General features: G+C 44.3%; 1 protein-coding gene across 1 annotated transcript; it reads left to right on the forward strand.

Moving 5' to 3' along the window:
- Positions 1 to 906: 906 nt before the first annotated feature.
- c1d (C1D nuclear receptor corepressor) lies at positions 907 to 27604 on the forward strand. The gene is made up of 4 exons (XM_078230401.1): positions 907 to 1117; positions 17800 to 17866; positions 17974 to 18029; positions 26995 to 27604. The coding sequence occupies exons 1-4, from the start codon at positions 977 to 979 to the stop codon at positions 27154 to 27156; spliced, it is 426 nt and encodes a 141-aa protein (XP_078086527.1). The 5' UTR covers positions 907 to 976; the 3' UTR covers positions 27157 to 27604.

Consider the following 27604-nt stretch of genomic DNA (forward strand, 5'->3'; position numbering starts at 1 on the left):
TGGATGTGTGTGGGTATGTGGCTGGGGGGGGGTCTATGTGTGTGGCTGGGTGCGTTTTGGGGAAGTGGATGGGGGGATTGTGGCTAGGTGTGAGTGTGTTGATGTGTGTGTAGCTGGGTGCGTGTGGCTGGGGGGCAGCTGGGGTTGTGTGTGTGGGAGTAGCTGGGGGCGGTGGGTGTGTGGCTCGGGGGCTGTGTGGGGTGGCTGGGCAGGGTGGGTGTGTGGCTGGGGTTGTGTGTCTGAGTATGTGGCTGGGGGGCTGTGTATGTTTTGGGGGGACGGTTGTGGCTAGGTGTGTGTGTGGCTGGGGTTGTGGTCTGGGGCGGTGGGGGTGGTCACTACTCTCCGCTCTCCTCACTCAGCCGCCCAGCCTCAACATGTCGCCGCTCCCATGACAACGGACGCCTTTCACAAAAACACCGAGCCAGGGCAGCGGGGAGCCCGGGTGGTTCTCACCAAAGGTCCCCTTTAATCCACGGCCCGCACAACCAGCCGCTCACTCACACCCGCTCATTTGAAGGGGCGGCGGGTTTTAGTGCTTTTTTCCCCCTTTTCCCTCACGCCAACGGCAGGCCTCCTCCTCCCGCCAGGCCGGACTACAACTCCCGACAGGCCACGCGCGGCCCGCACATGCGCATTGTCCAGTCGCCGCACTGAAACCCGGGCCCGCTTTGTCTCACGTGACATGACTACAAATACCAGCATACCTTGCGCGTCCGGCGCATGCGCAGTTACTGGAATTATCTCCACATTACAAAAATAGATTCTTTACGATGGCGCACAAATATATTGATCACCCGCAGTGTTCAAATGCCAAATGTATTTTTTTCTCTTCCTTTACAGTTTGGATATTCACCCTGCGTCTGCTAAAAATGACTACAACTCCCAGCATGCCCTGAGTGCCGCGCACGCGCAATCTGGGAATAACCGGAAGTGATCTAATTCCGCCTCCCCCCTCCTTCCGCCAGGTGGAGGAATGGCGGCCCCAGAGTCTATGAGTGAAGATTATCCGACAGAAATCCACGATTTGTTGGTGGGGTTCGAGGAGTCGCTGAAGTCTGCCGATGGGACGTTGAGGGCCCTGATGTCGGTGCCCAGGAGTGAGCTGCTCCAGAAGGTAACCAGACCCTCTTGTGGTCCTCTCCCTGTGGCTCGGCATTTACCACTGCGGGTTGCCAACCCTCCCGGGTTGGCCTGGAGTCTCCCGGATTTGAAGATCAGTCAAGGCTAAATACCGTGGATGCTGGAATCTGAAACAAACACAGAACGTTCTCCCTATCAGTAACTGCAGCAATATATTCTGCACCCTATCCTTTCCTTCTTTATGAACGGTATATTTTTGTCTATAGCGCGCAAGAAGCAATACTTTTCACTATATCCCAATGTAGTGTTTTGTTTTTAATTGGGCAGCACAGTGGTTAGCACTGCTGCCTCACGTCGCCAGGGACCCAGGTTCAATTCCGGCCTCGGACCACTGTCTGTATGGACTTTGCACATTCTCCCTTTGTCTGTGTGGGTTTCCTCCGTCGATGGTATCCCTGATGTGGAGATGCCGGCGTTGGACTGGGATAAACACAGTAAGAAGTCTCACAACACCAGGTTAAAGTCCAAGAGGTTTATTTGGTAGCAAAATCCACTAGCTTTCGGAGCGCTGCTCCTTCGTCAGGTGAGTGGGAGTTCTGTTCACAAACAGGGCATATAAAGACACAAACTCATAATGATTGGAATGCGAGTCTTTACAGGTAATCAAGTCTTAAAGGTACAGACAATGTGAGTGGAGAGAGAGCGTTAAGCACAGGTTAAAGAGATGTGTATTGTCTCCAGACAGGACAGTTAGTGAGATTTTGCAAGTCCAGGCAAGTTGTGGGGGGTTACAGATAGCGTGACATGAACCCAAGATCCCGGTTGAGGCCGTCCTCGTGTATGCGGAACTTGGCTATCAGACTCTGCTCAGCGACCCTGCGCTGTCGTGTGTCGTGAAGGCCGCCTTGGAGAACGCTTACCTGAAGATCAGAGGCCGAATGCCCATGACCGTTGAAGTGTTCCCCAACAGGAAGATAACACTTGCCTGGTGATTGTCGAGCGGTGTTCATTCATCTGTTGTCGTAGCGACCATGCAGCTGATGGTCACTACTCTCCACTCTCCTCACTCAGCCGCCCAGCTTTGATAAAGTGTCATTTGGACTCGAAACGTCAGCTCTTTTCTCTCCTTACAGATGCTGCCGGACCTGCTGAGATTTTCCAGCGTTTTCCCTTTTGGTTTCAGATTCCAGCATCTGCAGTAATTTGCTTTTATTCAGAATATTGAATTTGATGATCAAAATGAATGGAGGAGCAGCTCGAAGGGCTGAATGGTCTACTCCTGCTTCTATGTTTCTATGAGTCTTCAGACGGAGACATGTGTTGGACTAAATGTACGAGAGGGCAGCTCTTCCACAGCTGGGACAGAGCATAAGGACAGTGATTTGTGGGAGCTGGGAGAGATTGCAACAAACATGTAGCAAAAGTTAATGACAGGTGGCTGGGTGAGGAAGGGTTTTGCATTGGGACAAATATATTTGCGATATATTAAAAACAAATTAAGGTGCAGGAGAAAAATCACAGTCTTAAGTTGTTGAACTCAATGTTGAGTCCTGAGGGGTTGTAAAGAGCCTAATCAGAAGATGAGATGCTGCTCCTCCAGTTTGCTTTGGACTTCATTGGAACATTGCAGCAGGCCCAGGACAGATGTATGTTGGCAGGAGAGCAAGGTGTTGAGTTGTGAGAGGGTACAAAGGAAATTTACCTGGATGTTGCCAAGAATAAGGAATTTTATCCGTGAGGAAAGATTGGATAGGTTGAGGTTGTTTTCTTTAGAACAAAGGAAGTTGAGGTGGGAGGTTTAACTGAGGTGTTTAAAAAAAGATTTGATTTGATTTATTATTGTCACATGTATTAACATACAGTGAAAAGTATTGTTTCTTGCGCGCTATACAGACCAAGCATACCGTTCATAGAGAAGGAAAGGAGAGAGTGCAGAATGTAGTGTTACAGTCATAGCTAGGGTGTAGAGAAAGATCAACTTAATGCGAGGTAAGTCCATTCAAAAGTCTGACAGCAGCAGGAAGAAGCTGTTTTGAGTCAGTTGGTACGGTGACCTCAGACTTCTGTATCTTTTTCACAACGGAAGAAGGGGGAAGAGAGAATGACCGGGGTCTGTGGGATCCTTAATTATGCTGGCTGCTTTGCCGAGGCAGCGGGAAGTGTAGACAGAGTCAATGGATGGGAGGCTGGTTTGTGTGATGGATTGGGCTACATTCACGACCTTTTGTAGTTCCTTGCGGTCTTGGGCAGAGCAGGAGCCATACCGAGCTGTGATACAACCAGAAAGAATGCTTTCTATGGTGTATCTGTAAAAGTTGGTGAGAGTCGTAGCTGACATGCCAAACCTTAATCTTCTGAGAAAGTAGAGGCGTTGGTGGACTTTCCTAACTATAGTGTCAGCAGGGGGGAACCAGGACAGGTTGTTGGTGATTTGGACACCTAAAAACTTGAAGCACTCGACCCTTTCTACTTCGTCCCCGTTGATGTAGACAGGGGCATGTTCTCCATTACGCTTCCTGAAGTCGATGACAATCTCCTTCGTTTTGTTGACAGCGAGTGAGAGATTATTGTTGCCGCACCAGTTCACCAGATTCTCTATCTCATTCCTGTACTCTGTCTCGTCATTGTTTGAGATCTGACCCACTACGGTGGTGTCGTCAGTAAATTTGAAAATCGAATTGGAGGGGAATTTGGCCGCACAGTCACAGGTGCATAAGGAGTATAGTCGGGGGCTGAGGACACAGCCTTGTGGGGCTCCGGTGTTGAGGATGACCACGGAGGATCTGTGTGTTAGGAAGTTCAGGATCCAGTCGCAGAAGGAGCCCAGATGGAGTGGATTGGAAGGATCTGCTTCCATTAGCAGAGAGATCAATAATCAGGGTTTTAGCTGCATCAGTGAAATTATGTTAACGTTAATTGTTTTTCTCTCTCCACAAATGCTGCTGACTATTTCCAGCATTTTCTGTTTCTACTTCCGATTTCCAGTGTTTTGTATTTGCAATAAGCAGGAGGTACAGATTTAAAGTAATTGGTAGGAGAATTAGAGGGGAGTTGAATAGTTATTTGGCCCAGAGCGTGGTGAGGGTCTGGAACACACTGCCTGAAAAGATGGTCGAGGTAGAAAGCTGTTGTTCTTCATGTCCCCTCTAACCCTTCTATCAATCACTTCAAATCCATGTCCCCTGGTGATTGACCCAACCAGGGAAACAGCTCCTTCTTGTAATTTTTTTCTGTGTTTCTCGTGAACGGAATTGGTTTTTGAGAATTCGGTAGTTGCTTGAAATCATAGAATCCCCACAGTGCAGAAGGAAGCTATTCGGTCCATTAAGCCTGCACCGACAACAATCCCACACAGACCCTATCCTCGTATTTACCTTGCTAATCCTCCTGACGCCAAGGGGCAATTTAGCATGGCCAATCAACCTAACCAGCACACCTTTGGAGTGTGGGAGGAGACCCACACAGACATGGGTAGAAGTTGCAAACTCCACACAGACAGTCACCCAAGGCTGGAATTGAAACCGGGTCCCTGGTGCTGTGAGGCAGCAGTGCTAACCACTGTGCTGCCCATATTTGAAATGCAAACAATCGCTAGGTGGCTGAATATGGGGCAGGGAATTTAGATGTGATTAATATATATTCTTACAAGGCAGGAGAATGGGGATGAGAAAAATATCAGCCATGATTGGATGGTGGAGCAGACTCGATGGGCCGAGTGGCCCAATTCTGCTCCTATGTCTGATGGTCTTATATCCCATATACAATAATGAGATGAGTGACTGTAATGGTGTTACTGGGTGTAAATGAATGTTGATTAGGGCACTCGGCAGTATATCTGGTTTCCTTTGACAGCATGCCATAAAACTGACAGGCTGGCAGGCTTATTATTAATGTCTCATCTGAAAAAATAATGAAACACCTGACAAAGCAGCACCTCACCCAGCATTACACTTGAAGCTTTGACTTGGGTTGTGGCTCATATGGAGCTTGAAGCCATGACATTGAGGTGAAGCTGTTGCCAATGGAGCCAATCTCTTTTCATCAGTCGCTGAAGATCCATTCAGTGCAAACTCCCGACTCATCCACAGCTTTGTCACACTGCACTTGGTCACGATCGAGCGTCAACACTGTCCTCTGCCTGCCATTGGATCCCCAACTCCCAAAGCATTGAATTCATAATAAAAGCAAATCACTGCGGGATGCTGGAATCTGAAACCAAAAGAGAAAATGCTGGAAAATCTCAACAGGTCTGGCAGCATCTGTAAGGAGAGAAAAGAGCTGACGTTTCGAGTCCAGATGACTCTGATTGAATTCACAATCCCTTTCCTCGTTTGCAGATCCTTCAACAGCCTTGTGCTCCGTAACCTCCTCCAGCCCTATATTCTTACTGATCCTCTGACTGTGACCTATGGATGCCAGTCTCCCTCTGCTCACCTGCTGCTGGTTCACCTTAGTATTTTGTCCTGAATCCTCAGATTGTCCACCCACTTCTTTCCTTGTCTCTTTTAAAAAGTTCCTTTTGAGGGGCAGCACAGTGGTTAGCACTGCTGCCTCACAGTGCCAAGGACCTGGGTTCAATTCCGGCCTTGGGTGACTGTGCAAATTCCACACATTCTCCCCGTGTCTGCATGGGTTTCCTCCGGGTGCTCCGGTTTCCTCCCACAATCCACAGGTGTGCATGTTAGGTGGATTGGCCATGCTAAAATTGTCCCTGAGTGTCGCAAGATTTGTAGGCTGGGGGATTAATGGAGTAAAATGTGGGGTTATGGGAAAGGGTTGAATGCTCTGTCAGAGAGTCAGTGCAGACTCGATGAGCCAAATGGCAGCCTCCTGCACTCTAGGGATTCTGTAATTCTCTCCAGCAATCAAAGCTGTATCTTTGTGTAAAGTGCTCTTGGATACCTATGTGAAAGGTTCTGGATAAGCAGCCATGTTCATTTATATAGCACCTTTATCGCAGTAAAATACTGCAATCTATTTCACATGAATATTATTGAACAAAATTTGACGCTGAGCCACATGAGATATTCCAACAAAACGACCAAAGGTTTTAGCAAAGGGGGGTCTTGGAGGAGGAGAGGTTGAAGGAAGGAATTTCCGAGCATGGGGCCAGGCAGCTGAAGGCACTGACGCCAATGGAGGGATGATGAAAATGAGAGATATTTAGAATTAGAAGAATGCCGAGTTCTTCGGGGGATTGCAGGGCTAGAGTGGGAAACAGATGAGAAGGGGAAACATTATGGAAGAGTTTGAACACATGGGTGATATTTTAAATTTGAGGCTTTGCTGGATTAGGAGCCTTTGCTGGTTGTGCCTTCAGCTGCCTGGGTCCTGGTCTCTCGAATTCCCTCCCTCTACCTTTCTGTCTCACTTCCCTCCTTTCAGGTGCTCCTTAAAGCCCATCTCTCTGACTTGGGGCCTTGGCAACTGAATGCATAGCCACCAATGGTGGAGCAATTATAATAATGAATGCACAAGAAGCCAGAGTTAAGAGGAGTACAGATATCTTGGAAGTTTGTGGGGTTTGTAGGGAGGTTATGTTGCAGCTGTGTAAGGTGCTGGTGAGGCCACACCTGGAGTACTGTGTACAGTTTTGGTCTCCTTACTTGAGAAAGGATATACTGGCACTGGAGGGGGTGCAGAGGAGATTCACTAGGTTGATTCCAGAGTTGAGAGGGTTGGCTTATGAGGAGAGACTGAGTAGACTGGGGCTATACTCATTGGAATTCAAAAGAATGAGGGGAGATCTTATAGAAACATACAAGATTATGAATGGAATAGATACGATAGAAGCAGGGAGGTTGTTTCCACTGGCGGGTGAAACTAGAACTCGGGAGCATGGCTTCAAAATAAGGAGGAGCAGATTTAGGACTGAGTTGAGGAGGAACTTCTTCGCCCAAAGGGTTGTGAATCTGTGGAATTCCCTTCCCAGTGAAGCAGGTGAGGCTACCTCATTGAATGTTTTTAAAGCGAGGATAGATAAATTTTTGAATAGTAAAGGAATTAAGGGTTATGGTGAGTGGGCAGGTAAGTGGAGCTGAGTCCATGAAAAGATTAGCCATGATCTCTTATGTGAGGAATAAAAGAATGACCAGGGTGAGGTTAGGGCCGGTCAAGGACAGTAGTGGGAACTTGTGTATGGAGTCAGTAGAGATAGGCGAGGTGATGAATGAATACTTTTCTTCAGTGTTCACCAAGGAGAGGGGCCATGTTTTTGAGGAAGAGAAGGTGTTACAGGCTAATAGGCTGGAGGAAATAGATGTTCGGAGGGAGGATGTCCTGGCAGTTTTGAATAAACTGAAGGTCAATAAGTCCCCTGGGCCTGATGAAATGTATCCTAGGATTCTTTGGGAGGCAAGGGATGAGATTGCAGAGCCTTTGGCTTTGATCTTTAGGTCCTCGCTGTCCACGGGGATGGTGCCAGAAGACTGGAGAATGGCGAATGTTGTTCCTCTGTTTAAGAAAGGGAATAGAAATGACCCTGGTAATTATAGACCGGTTAGTCTTACTTCGGTGGTTGGTAAATTGATGGAAAAGGTCCTTAGAGATGGGATTTACGATCATTTAGAAAGATGCGGATTAATCCGCGATAGTCAGCACGGATTTGTGAAGGGCAAGTCGTGCCTCACAAATTTGATTGAATTTTTTGAGGAGGTAACTAAGTGTGTTGATGAAGGTAGGGCAGTTGATGTCATATACATGGATTTTAGTAAGGCGTTTGATAAGGTCCCCCATGGTCGGCTTATGATGAAACTGAGGAGGTGTGGGATAGAGGGAAAGTTGGCCGATTGGATAGGTAACTGGCTGTCTGATCGAAGACAGAGGGTGGTGGTCGATGGAAAATTTTCGGATTGGAGGCAGGTTGCTAGCGGAGTGCCGCAGGGATCAGTGCTTGGTCCTCTGCTCTTTGTGATTTTTATTAATGACTTAGAGGTGAGGTGACCTGATAGAGGTTTACAAGATGTTGAGAGGTCTGGATAGGGTAGACTCTCAGAGGCTATTTCCAAGGGCTGAAATGGTTGCTACGAGAGGACACAGGTTTAAGGTGCTGGGGGGTAGGTACAGAGGAGATGTCAGGGGTAAGTTTTTCACTCAGAGGGTGGTGGGTGAGTGGAATCGGCTGACGTCGGTGGTGGTGGAGGCAAACTCGTTGGGGTCTTTTAAGAGACTTCTGGATGAGTACATGGGATTTAACGGGATTGAGGGCTATAGATAGGCCTAGAGGTGGGGATGTGATCGGCGCAACTTGTGGGCCGAAGGGCCTGTTTGTGCTGTGGCTTTCTATGTTCTAGAGGAGGGGGCTGAAGGGTGGATCAGTAAATTTGCTGATGACACCAAGATTGGTGGAGTAGTGGATGAGGTGGAGGGCTGTTGTAGGCTGCAAAGAGACATAGATAGGATGCAAAGCTGGGCTGAAAAATGGCAAATGGAGTTTAACCCTGATAAATGTGAGGTGATTCATTTTGGGAGGACTAATTTAAATGTGGATTACAGGGTCAAAGGTAGGGTTCTGAAGACTGTGGAGGAACAGAGAGATCTTGGGGTTCATATCCACAGATCTCTAAAGGTTGCCACTCAAGTGGATAGAGCTGTGAAGAAGGCCTATAGTGTGTTAGCTTTTATTAACGGGGCTGGAGTTTAAGAGCCGTGGGGTTATGCTGCAACTGTACAGGACCTTGGTGAGACCACATTTGGAATATTGTGTGCAGTTCTGGTCACCTCACTATAAGAAGGATGTGGAAGCGCTGGAAAGAGTGCAGAGGAGATTTACCAGGATGCTGCCTGGTTTGGAGGGTAGGTCTTATGAGGAAAGGTTGAGGGAGCTAGGGCTGTTCTCTCTGGAGCGGAGGAAGCTGAGGGGAGACTTAATAGAGGTTTATAAAATGATGAAGGGGATAGATAGAGTGAACGTTCAAAGACTATTTCCTTGGCGGATGGAGCTATTACAAGGGGGCATAACTATAAGGTTCGTGGTGGGAGATACAGGAAGGATATCAGAGGTAGGTTCTTTACGCAGAGAGTGGTTGGGGTGTAGAATGGACTGCCTGCAGTGATAATGGAGTCAGACACTTAAGGAACATTTAAGCGGTTATTGGATAGGCACATGGAGCACACCAGGATGATAGGGAGTGGGATAGCTTGATCTTGGTTTCAGATAAAGCTCGGCACAACATCGTGGGCCGAAGGGCCTGTTCTGTGCTGTACTGTTCTATGTTCTATCTTATTGAATGGCGGAGCAGGCTCGAAGGGCCTGGTGGCCAACTCCTGCTCCTATTTCTTGTGTTTGAGGAGGTTACAGGGATGGGCGAGGCCATTAAGGGATTTGAAAACTAGGATGAGAATGTTGAGATCAATATGTCGCTTGATGGGGAGCCAGTGTAGACCAATGAGCACAGGGGTGATTGGGCAAAAGGGGGCTTGTTGCGAGTTAAGGCATGAGCAGCAGAGTTTTGGCTGACATCAGGTTTACATGGGTAGAATGTGAGAGACCAGCTAGGATTGCATTGAGAGCCTAGGGGCGTAGGTGAGGGTTTCAGCAACAGGTGCATTAAGATGAGGACAAAGTCAGGTGATGTTGCACAGGTAGAAGTAAGCAGTCTTAGCGATGGTGGAAAACTTATCTTTGGATCAAATGTGACACCAAGATTGCAAACAGACTGGCTTAATCTCAGACTGTTGCCGGGGACATGGATGGACTTCGTCACTAGGGAATGGAGTTTGGCTTAGGGAGCAAAGTCAATGGCTTCAGTCTTTCCAGAATTTAAGTAGAGGCGATATTTTGCTCATTTGGTGCTGGATGTTGGATGAACGGTCTGATAACTCAGCAAACAATGGAGGAGTCGGGAGAGGAGGTGGTGAGGTTGAGTTGGGTGTTGTCAGCATACATGCGAAAGGTGCCTTTGGATGATATTGGTGAGGGACAGCATGCAGATGAGAAATAGGAGAGAGCCAAGGAATAGATTCTTTGGGAGGGTGGGGGAGGAGGAGAAGACCAGAGGTTGCAGTGTGGGAGCAGGAAGTGAAACCATCTCCAGTGATTCTCTGGTTGTGATTTAAAATAGATAATGGAACCACATGAGAGTAGAGTCATAGAGGTTTACAGCATGGAAACGGGCCCTTCGGCCCAACTTGTCCATGCCACCCCTTTTTTTTAACCACTAAGCTAGTCCCGATTGCCCGCGTTTGGTCCATATCCCTCTATACCCATCTTACCCATGTAATTGTCTAAACGATTCTTAAAAGACAAAATTGTACCCGCCTCTACTACTACCTCTGGCAGCTCGTTCCAGACACTCACCACCCTGTGTGAAAGAATTGCCCCTCTGGACCCTTTTGTATCTCTCCCCTCTCACCTTAAACCTATGCCCTCTAGTTTTAGACTCCCCTACCTTTGGGAAAAGATGTTGGCTATCTAGCTGATCTACGCGCCTCATTATTTTATAGACTTCTATAAGGTCACCCCTTAGTCTCCTACGCTGCAGAGAAAAAAGTCCCAGTCTATCCAGCTTCTTCTTTATAACTCGCTATCAAGTCCCGGTAGCATCCTAGTAAACCTTTTCTGCACTCTTTCTAGTTTAATAATATACTTTCTATAATAGGGTGACCAGAACTGTACACTATTCCAAGTGTGGCCATACCAATGTCTTGTATAACTTCAACAAGACGTCCCAACTCCTGTATTCAATGTTCTGACCAATGAAACCAAACATCCTGAATGCCGCCTTCACCATTCTGTCCACCCATGACTCCGCTTTCAAGGAGCTATGAACCTGTACCCCTAGGACACTTTGTTCTATAACTCTCCCTAACGCCCTACCATTAACTGAGTAAGTCCTGCCCTGGTTCAATCTACCAAAATGCATCATCTCGCATTTATCTAAATTAAACTCCATCTGCTATTCGTCAGTCCACTGGCCCAATTGATCAAGATCCCGCTGCAATCCTTGATAACCTTTGGTCTCCACTATGCCACCAATCTTGGTGTCATCTGCAAGCTTACTAACCATGCCTCCTAAATTCTCATCCAAATCGTTAATATAAATAACAAATAACAGTGGACCCAGCACCAATCCCTGATGCATACTGCTGGTCACAGGCCTCCAGTTTTGTATCCATATGGCTACCTCACCCTGGATCCTGTGAGATTTAACTTTGTGCCACAACCTGCCATGCGGTATCTTGTCCAAGGCCTTGGAGACAAAATTAACTGCACTGCCCTCATCGACCTTCTTGGTTACCCCTTCAAAAAACTCAATCAAATTTGTGAGACATGATTTTCCACTCTCAAAGCCATGCTGACTGTGCCTAATCAGTCCTTGCCTCTCTCAATGCCTGTAATCCTGTCTCTCTGAATACCTTCTAACACCATATCCCTCTATTCCCATCTTACCCATGTAACTGTCTAAATGCTTTTGAAAAGACAAAATTGTATCCACCTTGACTGCTACCTCTGGCAGCTCATTCCAGACACCACCTGTGTGAAAGAACTGCCCCTCTGGACCCTTTTGTGTATCTCCCCTCTCACCTTAAACCTGTGTCCTCTAGTTTTAGACTCCCCTACCTTTGGGAAAAGATGTTGACTATCTAGCTGATCTACCTTTGTCTACCCAGTAGTCCTACCCAGCTGGAGGACAGTGGGGAGGTGTTGGAGGAGGACAGTGGGGAGGTGTTGGAGGAGGGCAGTGTGATCAGCATGTCAGAGACTGCAGACGGATCAAGGAGAGGGAAAGATGCCGTTGTCACAGTCACATAGGATGTCACTTGTGACATTGTTAAAAGTCTCAGCATGTACCCAGAATATGCGTGCTTAAAATAAAAACTAAATACATTTTGTGGTAATGGAAATCATGCAGAGTCTTTTATGCAACCTTTGAGAGATGATACAGCTGAAGCATGGGTTTAAAGACCTGCTCATAAAATGGCACTCAATAACACTTAATGAAAAAAATTACATTATTGCTGGCTTTGTAATTCAAGTTTAGCTCTTATCCCAATGCATCAGAAATTGGTTGTGTCTCCCTTGGCTTTTAATATCTTAATATTTTTTGCTGGGCATTGCCTCTCAATTTTTCGCAATGACCTAGAATTTATTACGTTGCTTTTGTAAGCGCAGTCAGTGTAGTCATTGGAAAATGGCAATTTTTTTTTTATTTGGGTCAAACTTGCTGATGCACAAGTGGAATTGCAGCCAAGTTCTCAGTTGCTCCAAAAATATTAACTTTCTTACTTTGATAAATGTGTCATTTGTTTTAGTAACGTTTCGGGGTGAGTTTGCTGCTTAATCGCAAACAATTTATCACTTGATACAGGTTCCATAAACATCTCCATTGTGCAAGTTAAGCTCTAGTGTCTAACTCTGAGCTGTCGCTGGAGGCCCAGGTATTATTGTATTTTTCATCGAGCACACTGGAGTTTTATTTTCTGAAGAGATTATCTTTCGCTGGCCAAGTACCTGTGAAGTTGGCAGCTGTCGTTTAAGGCATTGCTCTGGTCACATGCTGCCCACAGTGGCGATTTGGAACGAATCTGCCTTTTGTTTTGCCTTTAATAAAACCTTTCTCCTTTTGTTTCTATTGAAATGAGGATCACACTCCTGATTTAACCAAGGTGCCGCTCTTGATTTAACCAAGGGTGGCACGGTTAGCCCTGCTGCTTCACAGAGCCAGGGACGTGGGTTCAATCCTTGGCTTGAGTCACTGTCTATGTGGAGTTCTCCCCTTGTCTGCGTGGGTTTCCTCCGGGTGCTCCGGTTTCCTCCTACATTCTGAAAGACTTGCTGGTTAGGGTGCATTGACCTGAACAGGAGTGTGGCGACAAGGGGAATTTCACAGTAACTTCATTGCGGTGTTAATGTAAGCCTTATTTGTGACTAATAAATAAACTTTAAGGTAGACACAAAATACATTCAGTCATTCTGAACGGGGACTTACTTTGTTTTTTGTTTCATGAGCATTTATGCCCGAAATGTTGAAGTAATGTTAAAGCGACAGTGGCTAGCGCTGCTGCCTCTCAGCGCCAGGGACCCGGGTTCGATTCCCGGCTTGGCTAACTGTCTGTGCGAAGTCTGCACTTTCTCCCCGTGTCTGCGTGGGTTTCCTCCGGGTGCTCTGGTTTCCTCCCACAGTCCGAAGGATGTGGGGGTTAGGTGGATTGGCCATGCTAAATTGATCCTAGTGTCGGGGGATTAGCAGGGTAAATACGTGGGATTACGGGAATGGGGCTTTGGTGGGATTGTGGTCGGTGCAGATTCGATGGGCCGAATGGCCTCCTTCTGCACTGTAGGGATTCTATGATTCTTCTGATTCTTCTATGATTCTATGAAAGACGTGCTGGTTAGGTGCATTGGCCATGCTAAATACTCCCTCAGTGTACCCGAACAGACGCCAGAGTGTGGCCACTAGGGGATTTTCGCAGTAACTTCATTGCAGTGTTAATGTAAGCCTACTTATGACATTAATAAATAAATGAATAAAGTAGCCAATGCAAACTAAAATATTCCACACAGTGAAATATGGTTTGGTGTTTAGGAGGCCAAATCTTTCTGTAGCAGTAATAAATCCAGTAAGAAGTCTCACAACACCAGGTTAAAGTCCAACAGGTTTATTTGGTAGCACGAACTTTGGGAGTGCTGCCCCTGAAGGGCAGTGCTCCAAAGGCTCGTGTGAGCCGCCTTATTGTACCCACCCCAGTTCAATGCTGGCATCTCCACATCAGTAATAAATCCTAGAGCTTTAAAAACAAATTCAAGCATATTGACAACGCTTTCCCAATGCTCCAAAGTGCTACGGCAAAAGTCTCATGATGGACGTTGGGGCATATGGAGTCAGGGGTCAATTAGCAGAACGCATGAAAGATGACTTGAAATCTTAACATGTGAAAGGCCATTCCACCACTCTTGCCTGCTTCGATGTTCAATAAGATCATGGTTGAGTTGAATGACTCCCGTTTCCCTTCCTTATCACCCCATAACCCTTGGCACCCTTGTCAAACAGAAATCTGTCTAACTCAACCTTGATGACCCAGCCCCCACCGCTCTCTATGGAAGAGAGTTTCAAAGGCTCATGACCCTCTGAGAAACCCTAAATCACAGGGTAGGAGTTATGGCAATAGAATGCACCATAGAAATCATTCTTTCCGGTTGTATCACAGCTTGGTATGGCTCCTGCTCTGCCCAAGACCGCCAGAAACTACAAAAGGTCATGAATGTAGCCCAATCCATCACGCAAACCAGCCTCCCACCCATTGACTCTGTCTGCACTTCCTGCTGCCTTGGCAAAGCAGCCAGCATAATTAAGGACTCCACGCACCCCAGATATTCTCTCTTCCACCTTCCTTCGGGAAAAATATACAAAAGTCCAAGGCCACGTACCAACCGACTCAAGAACAGCTTCTTTCCTGCTGCCATCAGACTTTTGAATGGACTTGCCTTGCATTAAGTTGACCTTTCTCTACACCCCAGCTATGACTGTAACACTACATTCTGCACTCTCTTGTTTCTTTCTCTATGAACGGTATGCTTTGTCTGTATAACGCACAAGAAACAGTACTTTTCACTGTATACTAATATATGTGACAATAATAAATCAAATCAAAATCAATGTTCTCGGATTGGCAGAAGGTGCAAAGTGATATTCCACAGTAATAACTTGTCTGGCACCTTGAATATAATAAATCAGCCCAAGGCAATCACAGCAGTGTTATGAAACAAAATACAACACTTGTTCACTTGAGATATTAGGACAAGTAGTCCAAAGCTTGATCAAAAGGTAGGTTGTAAAGGCAGGAAACAGGGTAGAGAAATGGAGAGGATTAGGAAGAGAATTTCAATGCTTCGGGCCGAGGCAGCTGAAGGCACGGTGGAGTGGTTAAGGGGATGAGTAGGAGACCAGAATTGGAGCAGCTCAGATATCACTGGAGGGTTGTGGGGCTGGAGAAGATTACAGAGATCGTGCAGGGACCACAGTTTTTTCTAACTATACAAATGATCACTTAGATTCCATTTGGAGGTATGGTGGGTTAAAGATAAATTAGGGAGTCTAGCAAGTGATGTCAGCACCATAATACAAGGGTGTAGCTAGGCCTGCAGTGTGGGTGAATAAATGACGTTCATTATAGCCAAGTGTGAGGTAGTTCATTTTGGTGGAAGGTATAATGAGGATGTTTCTTTCTTGTAAGGTGTTAACTAAATGGGATGGAGGTCTGGAATTACAGATGCATTAGTCACTAAATACTGTCATCCAAGTTGGTAAGACCATAAAGTGTGCGAACAAAGTATTATGATTCAACTTCTGGAGGAATAGAATTCAAAAGCAAGGTATTCAATTTACATAGAACTTGGGTTAGATCGCACTCATTAGAAAACTGTGCATAGTTCTCATTTCTATACCATTCAAAGGATATTGAAGCACAAAAGAAGGTGCAGAAAAGATTGACAAGGATATTACCAGAATTGGGAAGATCCAACTCCCAGGGAAGACTGAGCAGCCAGGAGTGGCTTCTCTGGAAGTTTTAGGATTAAGAGGAGACCGGATGAAGTCTTTAACATTTTGAAGAGGTTGAGTAGATTGCACATGGAAAAGCTATTCTCACTTCTGGGTGTTTGATTTGATTTATTATTGTCACACAATTTAGGGGGAGGAGATGGCCTAGTGATATTATCACTAGACTAGTAATCCAGAAACTCAGTTAATGTTCTGGGGACCCGGGTTCGAATCCCGCCACGGCAGATGGTGGAATTTGAATTCAATAAAAAAATCTGGAATTAAGAATCTCCTGACCATGAAACCATTGTTGATTGTCAGAAAAACCCATTTGGTTTATTAATGTCCTTTAGAGAAGGAAATCTGCTGTTCTTACCCGGTCTGGCCTACATGTGACTCCAGAACCACAGCAATGTGGTTGATTCTCAACTGCCCTCTGAAATGGCTGAGTTCAAGACAACTAGGGTTGGGCAATAAATGCTGGCCATTTCCCACAAATGAATTTAAAAAAAACATGTATTGTCATGTAAACATGCTATACAGACAAAGCATACCATTCATAGAGAAGGAAAGGAGAGGATGTAGAATGTAGTGTTACAGTCATAGCTAGGGTGTAGAGAAAGATCAAGTGCGAGGCATGTCCATTCAAAAGTCTGATGGCAGTCGGGAAGAATTTGGTGGCATAAGTTTTTGTAACCCTGCAACAGACATTTCCATCAGTCCCAATTAGATTAAACCCAATCTGACACTTAGCTGCCTTATTGGATAAGCAGAAACTTCTTCCAATTAAATGTTGGAGACAAGCCATTGTGTTTGGTCCCTGCTCCAAATACTACTGACTCCGTTCTGTCCCTGACTGCAGTTTGAAATTGAGCCTTGTTTGTAACCTTAGTGTCACATTTGACTGCAATTCATGCCATCACTAAGACTGCCTCTTTCACCTCAGCAACATTGCCCCATTTCAGCTCATCTGTTGTTGAAACTCTCATTCCTGCCTCGGTTACTTTTAGATGTGACTATTCGAACCTACTCCTGGCTGGTCTCCCACATTCTGTTGGCTTGGAAGAAGGTAGCTTGTGACAGGAGGGTATAAATTAGGGTAATTAATTAAACATTTGCAATTGACAGGCAGGCTTGAGAGAAACATTTTAAGGTGGAGTAACTCTGAACTAATTAGCATGTTTTATGGATCCTGTCATACACTGATCATAAATAAATAGTTCGAGACATTTGTAATTATTACCTGCACTTTAAGATTAAATTTTTCACAAATTACCGCTTGCTGAATAATTTCATACCCTAGGCATTGGGCACCTCATCATTACTTCAATGTATTTCATTATATTTTGAACAAATTGGGGAGTCTGTAGTGTGTTCATTTTCTTTATATTTTTCTTTATTTGTTCAGGGGATGTGGGTGTCTTTGGCAAGGCTGGTGTCTGTTGCCCAACCCCAGTTGCCCTTGAGAAGATGGTGGTGGTGAGGCGTGTTCCTGAACCGCTGCAGTGTGTGTGGAGCTTGTGCATCCTGTTAGGGAGTTAAAGGATTTTGACTGAGTGCTAACTTTAACTTGAGAGGGGAACTTGTGGCTAGTGGTGTCCCCGTGAATCAGCTGCCCTTGTTCTTCTAGGAGGTAGAGTTTAGGGTTTGGAAAGTTCTACTTTGCTCGTCATAGAATCCCTACAGTGCAGAAGGAGGCCATTCGGCCCATCGAGTCTGCACCGACAACAATCCCACCCAGGTCCTACACCCATAACCCCACATATTTACCCTGCTAATCTCCCTGACACAAGGGTCAATTTAGCATGGCCAATCAACCTAACCCACACATCTTTGGACTGTGGGAGGAAACCGGAGCACCCGGAGGAAACCCACACAGACACGGGGAGAACGTGCAAACTCCACACAGATAATGACCCGAGGCCGGAATTGAACCCAGGTTTCTGGTGCTGTGAGGCAGCAGTGCTAACCACTGTGCCACTCGTGTGGACATTCTGTTAATTTAATCAGAATTTTTGCTCGCTGCTAGAGAATGGCTTGTCAAAGAGAATATAGAAGCTATTGTACTGTAAAGTAGCATATATTTTTGAAAGTCAGAACTGTCTTGAATCTAGCCCAAAAAAAATCTCCTGGACTTCAGTTCTGTTTAAATGAATCCTGTTCCATAAAAAGATTGTTTTATTAGCCTGAAGCTTATTTTCGAAATAATTACACTGTAATGATTTTTTTTTTTCAGTTGGACCCTCTTGAACAAGCCAAGCTGGATTTAGCTTCTGCATATGCACTAAATTCAATGTTTTGGAGTAAGTATTGCTGATCTTTCGTGTGCCTAGTGGTTGCCATGATGTCTATTTTCCAGTCTTTTTTCCAGAGGCATATTGTAATGATCTGTTTCTTCTTTGCCCCTCAGTATACCTCATCACACAAGGAATCAACCCCAAAGAACATGGCGTCAAACAGGAATTGGTAAGGTACTGCTTGTAGCCTGTGAGTGGTCATGGTTTTAATCATAGAATCCCGACAGTGCAGAAGCAGGCCATTTGGCCCATCGCGTCTGTACCAACTCTCTCTGATAGAGCATCTGACCCAGACCCTATCCCCTGCAAACTCACATATTTACCCCATTAATCTCCTTAATCTACATATCTTGGGACATTAATCGACAATTTAGCATGGCCAATCCACCTAACCCGCACATCTTTGGACCGTGGGAGGAAGCCGGAGGAAACCCACGCAGACACGGGAAGAATGTGAAAACTCCACACAGACAGTGGCCCGAGGCTGGAATTGAAGATGGAATTGAACCTGCTGTGAGGTAGCAGCGCTATCCACTGTGCTGTCCATCATGGGTCTAGAGTCACATGTAGGCCAGACCAGGTACAGCCGGCAGACTTCCTTCCCTAAAAGACATCAGTGAACCAGATTGGTTTTTAAACAATCGACAATGGTTTCATGGTCATTATTAGACTTCTAATTCCAGATTTTTATTCAATTCATTTGGGTGGTCATGTGTTTTTCAAAAATATCATTACAAAAGAGCTTTTATAGCGTGCCATTGACCTTGAGGTTACATGCTCCCACCATTTCAAATTTCAGAACTATGAAGTGTGGGCTCCTCAAAATCAGGAGGTGCCCAGGCGAAGTGGATGGAGAGAAGTTGTTCTGATGGTGCCCCCAGTCCCAAAGGACACAGACATAAAGTGATCGGCAAAGGTGGCATGAGGAAAACTATTGTTACGCAGAGAGGTTAGGATCTGGAGTCTGGGGTGGCGTAGTTGTACTGTGACTGGACTAGTAATCCAGAGGCTCGGGGTAATATTCTGGGGGACCTGGGTTCGAATCCCACCACGGCAGATGTGGAATTTGAAATCAATAAATAACGTGGAATTGAACGTCTAATGATAATCGTGAAACTATTGTCGATTGTTGTTTTTTAAAAAAAAAATCTGGACTCAATGTCAGCTCTTTTCTCTCCTTACAGATGCTGCCAGACCTACTGAGATTTTCCAGCGTTTTCTGTTTTGGTTTCAGATTCCAGCATCTGCAGTAATTTGCTTTTATCTGGTTTACTCATGTCCTTTCGGGAAAGGAAATCTGCTGTCCTTATCTGGTCTGGCCTACGTGTGACTCGAGAGCCACAGCAATGTGGCCGACTCTTAACTGCCCTCTGACATGGCCTAGTAAGAGACACTCTTCTGGTGGAAGCAGGTTCAATCATGACTTTCAAAAGGGAATTGGATAAATACTTGGAGGGAAAAGAACTTGCAGGACTGGGGAAAGGGTGGGACGTGAAAGCAGTGAGATTGCTCTGGAGAACCAGGATTAATCTGTAACCATTCCTTGTTTCTGATTTCTAGTTCTTGAGCTGTAAGAAATGTTGCAAATACTTGGGCGGCACGGTAGCACAGTGGTTAGCACTGCTGCTTCACAGCTCCAGGGACCTGGGTTCGATTCCCAGCTTGGGTCACTGTCTGTGTGGAGTTTGCACATTATCCTCGTGTCTGCGTGGGTTTCCTCCAGGTGCTCCAGTTTCCTCCCACAGTCCAAAGATGTGCGGGTTAGGTTGATTGGCCAGGCTAAAATTGCCCCTTAGTGTCCTGGGATGCGTAGGTTAGAGGGATTAGTGGGTAAAATATGTAGGGATATGGGGGTAGGGCCTGGGTGGGATTGTGGTCGGTGCAGACTCGATGGGCCGAATGGCCTCTTTCTGTACTGTAGGGTTTCTATGATTACTTAGCAGAGTCTGGTAACATCTGTGTGGGGAGAAACAGTTAAAGTTTCATGTCATTTTGAATAGCTTTCCCTACTTTTCCTCCTCTGGACCCATCTTATGGCATTCCTTTGTATATTGCTCCATCATCTCTTTGTCATTTAATCTCTCCTGCCTTCCACTTATCTCAGACCTTTCTTTTCGTTCTTTCCTCCCCCCTTTCCCTGTTTCCGCTCTTGTTTAAAACCCTTTCTCCAGTTCTAAGGGAAAGTTATCAATCTGAATTGTAAACTCTGTCCCTCTCTCCACTGACGCTGCCAGATCTACTGAGCATTTCCAGCATTTTCTGTTTTTATTTTGGTTTTCCAGCATCCGTAGTATTTTGCTTCTTGTACCGAGTGAACAGTCGCGAACTCTAGTTGCTGCTATCGTGTAACTTCCTGGGGTGTTGCATCTTTTCAAAGATGTTCTTTAAGTGTTTCCATGGTATCGGCAATGGCTGATCACAGTAATAATCGGAACACAGTTTTGGTTGTAATTTTAATTGCTGTGGTTCCTTCTGTGAACTAACAAGTAGGACTTGCAGTGCTTGTATCCACATCAAACAAAGACAAGGTTTGTAACTTGTTCATTCTAGTTGTGAAACCTACAGTAATTTATCTCTGACATTGAGTCATGAGATCTACAGAATGTATTTCCCAACATTTAATAGATTTCTGTTGAAGAATTTATGTTTGAAGTGTGTTCTGTAAACCTATCATCTTTTTAATCTTCCACAAGAAGAGCAGGAGAGAAATGTGATAATTTTAATAGTTTAAAATGACCCAAATATCTTGTATTGAATGACATGAAAGCCCCATCTCAACATTGCGGGGGTCACAATTACAAACTGGATTGATTTTGTTTTATCACTCGGAGATTCCTGATATCTGGCTGTTAATGTTTCTTGCAACAGCAAGAAAGGTTCTAAGCAAATCAAATCATGACGCACCCTGAAGCGAAATAAAAGTTAATCCGATAAACCCAACGTGTGTTATATATGAGCAATTCCAGTCTTGCATAAATCACTCAAGTTAAAGTTTATTTATTAGTGTCACAAGTAGGTTTACATTAATGCTGCAATGAAGTTAGTGTGAAAATCCCCGAGTCACCACACTCCGGCGCCTGTTCGGGTACACTGAGGGAGAATTTAGCACGGCCGATGCACCTAACCAGCACAACTTTCGGACTGTGGGAGGAAACTGGAGCCCCCGGAGGAAACCCACGCAGACACGGAGAGAACATGCAGGCTCCACACTGGCAGCCACCCAAGCCGGGAATCGAACCTGGGTCCCTGGCGCTGTGAGGCAGCAGTGCTAACCACTGTGCCACCATTTGGCGTCTGTGTGCTGAAATTTCTAGACTAGAGTTTGAACACAATCTTCTGACTCTTGAGGGAAGAAACCTAAAGTTTTAAAATTTATTAGTCACAAGTAGGCTTACATTAACACTGCAGTGAAGTTACTGTGAAAGTCCAGCACATAAAGTGACACCATTTTCATCGCACTTCCATATTTGAGTAGAATCTCCTGAGAGGGGGATTACACTTTCCAAATGTTAAATGTAATGACCTGGAACAATATTGTGCGGCCTCTTGCATATTGATAGCCGCCGTGAAACTAAGACCCTCGCTTTTTTGTCACCTTCTCAAGTTAAAATAGTTATGCCCTGTGTTTTGCTGCCAAGATCAAGGATTGTAACCTCATTTAGATGGTGGGCATTGTGGAAAATTGGTTGCCATCACTTGCCAACTTTTACTTAATTTTTATTTAATTCAACTAAATGAGTCCGATTACTATCCAGCCAGCAAAGTGTGCAGTTTTCAGTGAGCCTGTATGTGGCAAAGTCAGTGTAAGCTCTTTGTTTTTGGATGCTCTTTTAATTAGCATTTCTGTATAACCTGGAAGTACCACCGCACAAAATAATTTAATAGAATTTGAGCGGTTTTAAATGTCTATTTTGCTGTGATGCCTCATGGGGGACAAACAAACACTGGCAAGGGATTAAACTCCATATTAGCATTCTCTCTTCCACCTTCTTCCATTGGGAAAATGATACAAAAGTCTGAGGTCACGCACCAATCAACTCAAGAACAGCTTCTTCCCTGCTACCATCAGACTTTTGAATGGACCTACCTCGTATGAAGTTGATGGTTCTCTACACCTAGCTATGACTGGAACACTACATTCTGCACCCTCTCCTTTCCTTCTCTATGAATGGTATGCTTTGTACAGCATGCAAGAAACAATACTTTTCACTGTATACTAATACATGGGACAATAATAAATCAAAACAAAATCAAAGACTTTTGTTTTTAAATAAGCCACACTTGGGGCTAGAAAGGAGAACTCTGCAAATAATCTTCTCGATATAAAAGTATTGTGTGTAGGTTGAATCTCATATGTTCAGGTGTTTGCAACTTTTAGATTTTTGATCTGTGCGCAAGTTCAATCTTCAGAATTCAGGTGCATTTAGGTTACATAGAAGGGGATAATGGACTGAAATGAGTGTGATAAAGCATGCTGTCTTTCAGGACAGAATAGCCACTATGTGCCTGTAGCTCCAATGACCATTTCATGAGTCAGTTCTTGGGGTGATCTATTCACTCGAGACATCAGCTCACTGCAGTCAGAGAGTATAATAAAGTGCCAGGTAAATAGTCTGCTGGCTATGAGCTTCCGTCTATGGTTTTCTGGGTTATAGAAATACTGGATTAATTGGATGCTACAACGTTGGCATCATAACAGTATCAACTAGATTTATTTCCAAGTTACATCTCATTAATCTGCTACAAATTGTGATTTAAGGCGGCAGTGATTGTCTCCATCACTAATTCCTCAGAGTGCATGTTTATAATACTCACCAAGAGCACAGTGACCAGTCTGTGCCATGATACCTGTTGTTAGGGATAATGGGATGATTTGAACTCTGGCTATGGTTAGTGTCTATGTCCTTTTCCTTCTCCAGATTAATGCCCCCGTCTCTCTTTCCCCTTACCGAAACAGATTTTCAAACATGCAGCGAGAGACGGCTCATCAGCTTCATATTTTGCTTTAAAAACCAGTTTTGAACAGCTTGAGCTTGGTGTTTTATGATGCCTTCTGAAACTGCCATACAGTGACTCCTAGTTAGTGCTCCAATTGAACAGAACCAATTTTGTATTGGGTGAGAAAGGTTGGGTGGGGGTTGGTGTTGAGTCTTCCTGTCACAAAGTCATCTTGCCTGGAGTACTTCAAATCAGTTACAAAAGTTTGTATATTTATGTTAAAGGGTAGCACGGTGGCACAGTTGCCTTTCAGCTCCAGGGACCCGGGTTCGATTCCCGGCTTGGGTCACTGTCTGTGTGGAGTTTGCAAGTTTTCCCTGTGTCTGCGTGGGTTTCCTCCGGGTGCTCCGGTTTCCTCATACAGTCCAAAGATGTGCAGGTTAAGTGGATTGGCCATGCTAAATTGCCCCTTAGTGTCGCAAGATATGTAGGTTAGGGGGATTAGCCATGGGAAATGTGTAGGGTTAATGGGGTTAGGGTGGGGCCTGGGTAAGTTACTCTGTCAGAGTCGGTGCAGACGCGATGGGCCAGATGGTCTCTTCTGCACTGTAGGGGTTCTATGATTCGATGCTTGTGTATCTCCCATAGTGGAGTTTGGATACATGGCTGCAAAACGGACCTACCTTCTTTAAGACTAATGCTCTTTAAAGACAAATTAAAATAATTGTAAGTACATAGAATCAAAATCTGCACCATCGCGGTTCCAACCATCATGTCAGACTTAAAACATCAGTATTGGGATTTCACCTTTCTTTATGATCGCTCTACATTTATGACATTCAAGTTTTTGTTATTGGAGAGCTTAAAAATGTACAACTTTAAATCAAAACATTTTTACATTTGATTCACCTGCTCTGCACTTCCTTCTCAGCCCCTGCAAGGTGATTGATTGATTAATGAAAGATCAGCCATGATCTTATTGAATGGCGGAGCAGGCTCGAGGGGCCAGCTGGCCTACTTCTGCTCCTAGTTCTTGTGTTCTTACGAAATAAGAATTTCTTTCCCTGCTCACTTGGGTCCTGCTTCCCTCGGTGCAATGTTATTAGCTTGCTGTTTAAGAAATTTGCCACGCAAAGATATTTAAAAACATCAGTCTCACGAGTATGTCTAGCTAAAGTCAGACATTGTTAGATGCCCCACTACAATGAACGGTACAGAGGAATGCTTCAGGAAGAATACATACCAGAGCCAGAATGCCTGTAGCCTATGACCTTATCACAATATTATAAAAATTATCTCACTGCGCTCTGATCTGCAGAAACTAAATGCTAAATAAAGCTGCCCAGAATTTATTTAGTGGTCTTTAATTGCTGCTTCAATGTAGTATTTGGGAAATATATAACTGATAATCAGGAAATAATTGACGTAAGTGATCAACACGCAGAATGGATGGAGAAGTAGAATGGACAAAAAATATCTAGGGTTTGATTTAAGAAACTCTTCAGTGGAAGGGAAGGATTAAAAAAAAAATCAGACCTGTTTTATGGACCATTTGACATCATAAATTAGAAACTTGGCTTGCATTCTTTTTAATTTTGATAATGACTGCAATTTAAGCCTGCCAGGTGTTTCGAAATTCCAGCCAAGGTTGACATGCAGTGTTTTTTTTGTGTGTTTAGTGCTACTCCCTGAGGCTGAGGTAGATAAGATAATTAGAACGAGGAAGATTTACAAAATGCACAAACCGCCAGAGCTCTAACCGTACTGAGTTATTCTCATTTTTAAGTGAAACTTTGGAACAGTTTGCTCATCTCCAGTTTTTAATTCTCCTCCTTCCTTTGTGCCCTTCATGAGATGAAAACCATGCTGTGAATGATTTACTAGTACAACATAAGCCATAATTACTACTTATTCCAGATGCGACTTTCTCACTGCCTCGTATATTTATTTCTTCGCTGTAAAGTATCTAGTTCGGCACTTAGGCTGAAAGCTTTTTTGGCATTCCCTCTGCCTGCCCTGACCTGTCCAAATGACATTTTCATCTGGTTTTCATCACTTTAAGACAACATGAGTCTCGATGAATATTTCGAAACCTACTTTCTTTTCTGTATTTTTTTTGAGAGTGAAAACTCAATCCAATCTGCCTGGGTTTTAACAATTCCTTTTGCTGTTTGTGAAACTAAATTTGCCATGGTGAAACATAGAAGATAGGAGCAGGAGGAGGCCATTCGACCCTTTGAGCCTGCTCCGCCATTCATCACATCTCTGCAATGAGACCAAGTCACTCCATGTGTGCCTAATACATTTGGAGAGAGTTCCTTGCAACTGATCTACGAATAAATAATTGTTTTGTTGTGGTTAATCTCTCTGAAGCGTGTCATAGTTTGGCTGTTAACAGTTCGGCCACTTGTTTGGAAAATATCTAGTCAACAATTTAAAAAAAAAAACCAAATAGCTGTTCTGGAGGAGACCAAACCCTTCCTGGGTTCTAGGTACGTTTAAATTGATCTCCATTAGATCTGATGTATTTGCTGAAATAATGGAATCTGCAATTGCGCATGTATCCAAGTCACTGCTAGATTTTTTTGCCCTTTTTGATTTCATAGACTCATATCCTCCCTACAGTGCCGAAGGAGGCCATTCGGCCCATCGAGTCAGCACCGACCACAATCCCACCCAGGCCCTATTCCCGTAACCCCACATTTTTACCCTGCTAATCCCCTGACACTAGGGTGAATTTAGCATGGCCAATCAACCTAACCCGCACATCTTTGGAGTATGGGAGGAAACCGGAGCTCCCGGAGGACACGGGGGAGAACGTGCAGACTCCACGCAGGCAGTCACCCAAGCCGGGAATTGAACCCAGGTCCCTGGTGCTGTGAGGCAGCAGTGCTAACCACTGTGCCGCCCTAAAACATTTGCTCAGCAGCGATTCTGTTTAATTTTGTTGACTGTGAGTACCCTTTTCTGAACTAGAGTTTTAATGGGCATGGGGTGGGCGGTGAGGGTGGAGATGAGTAGGGGGTTGGAATAAAAGCAAATTCATCTGGAATTTGTGCAAACTTTTTAAGATTAAACACTCAGGTGGGAGATAATTCAAAGTGTTTTTGTCCAAATCACACTTTTGTTTGGTAATTATGGAGTGTGATGTCTTTTTCGCCATTCTCGAATATCAATCTTTCTGGAGGTAGAAGGGGGAATTCTGGGCATTTTATTGTTTCACCTGAAATTTGCTCCAGTTTTTAACCAAAGCAGAACTATTCTTGTACCACTTTTCTTCCGGTAATGGATTTTCTAAAAATGGGACAGGTGCGTAGCTTTGTACTGCAAGGTAATTCTTAAGTTGGAGGTTTTACAATAAGCCTTGCAGTTGCTGAAAGTGATTAAATGTTGAAGTATCAATTTTCTGTGACTCCTTTTCATGTAGATGACTTGGGGTATTTATTGCAAGGAGAATAATGAGCAAAAGGGAGTGATTACAATGAAATATAGATTACAACACATTCTGCGCTCTCTCCTTTTCTTCTCTATGGACGGTATGTTTTGTATTGAGCGCAAGAAACGATACTTTTCACTGTACACCAATACACGTGACAATAAAGCAAATCTAAATGAAGGGTTAAGACGACTGAAGAGTGAGCGAGGCTCAAGTGGTTTTATTGTTTGAAGCATAGAAATATTGTTTTTTTTTAACATGTATCTAATATTCCTTTTAAATCTTAATTTTGACCCATTTGTGCATATCTGAGTGTTAATCCAGGAAATGTGCTCAGTGTCTGTGTAATGTGGTTTCTGCACTTCCCACCCACCATTCAACTTCATGTTGAAAATACCTGTAAAATCGGAAGAGGTTCAATATAATTGAGTGTTTATTGAAATTGTGCAAAAGAATGAATTCTTTTAGAAATGTGTGTAATTGAAAGTGCGATAATGTTCTATTTTTGTCACGAGGGTTGCATTGTATGCAACATCGGTTTATTTATTTAAATGTTAATGTATTGTCATGCCGATGAATGGCAGAACAGGCTCAAAGGCCCGAATGGCCTACTCCATCTCATTTCTATGTTTCGAGAAGGCTGACCAGATCAAATTGAGCGTAATCCCTCTTGTCACTGTCTTCCTTGAACCACAGAGAAGTGTCTCCAATCCACTAAAGCTTGGTGTTTTTTAAATAAATGGTGTATTTTCTGTTGTAGGAACGGATAAGGACCTACATGAACAAAGTGAAAGAGTTAACGGACCGGCAGAAGGCATCGCGACTAGACAAGGGAGTGGTGTCGCGAATCGTCCGGAGTGCATTGTGGGAGGCAAAGCCAGAAGGAAGGTCAAAAATGCCATCCCAATCTTCACATCACTGAGAAAATAAAAGCAAGAAAGAAAAATCAGTATTGTAAGAATAAATGAGGAGTAACTTTGACAAGAACTTTCTTTGTCATACCGAGTGTCAGTAATGTTTAACAATGTAATCCCTTTTTTATTTTTTTAAAAGTCGCACATGAATTTTTAGATTTTGTTCGCTAATAAATTCACAAGAAAGCCAATCACCCAAGTAGTCGGCAGTGTTTGTCTTTAAATGTGATGTTTAAGTGCTTGAAGTGTCTTTAAGCACCTGGACCCATTTGTCCCCATTTCATGAGGTATGCGTTTTAATTTTGAAAGATGGTTTTCAATGGAATTCGAATACCACAGTACATTCGAGCTTAATAGGCAGGGTGGAAAATTTGGGCTTCCTTCCTTTTATTTGGGAGAGCCAAATCATTTCTGCTTTTAATTAATAAACAAATGTTTTTATAGATGCTCATATGA

This window comes from Mustelus asterias, chromosome 15, assembly GCF_964213995.1.
Source record: "Mustelus asterias chromosome 15, sMusAst1.hap1.1, whole genome shotgun sequence".
NCBI classification, from domain to species: domain Eukaryota; kingdom Metazoa; phylum Chordata; class Chondrichthyes; order Carcharhiniformes; family Triakidae; genus Mustelus; species Mustelus asterias.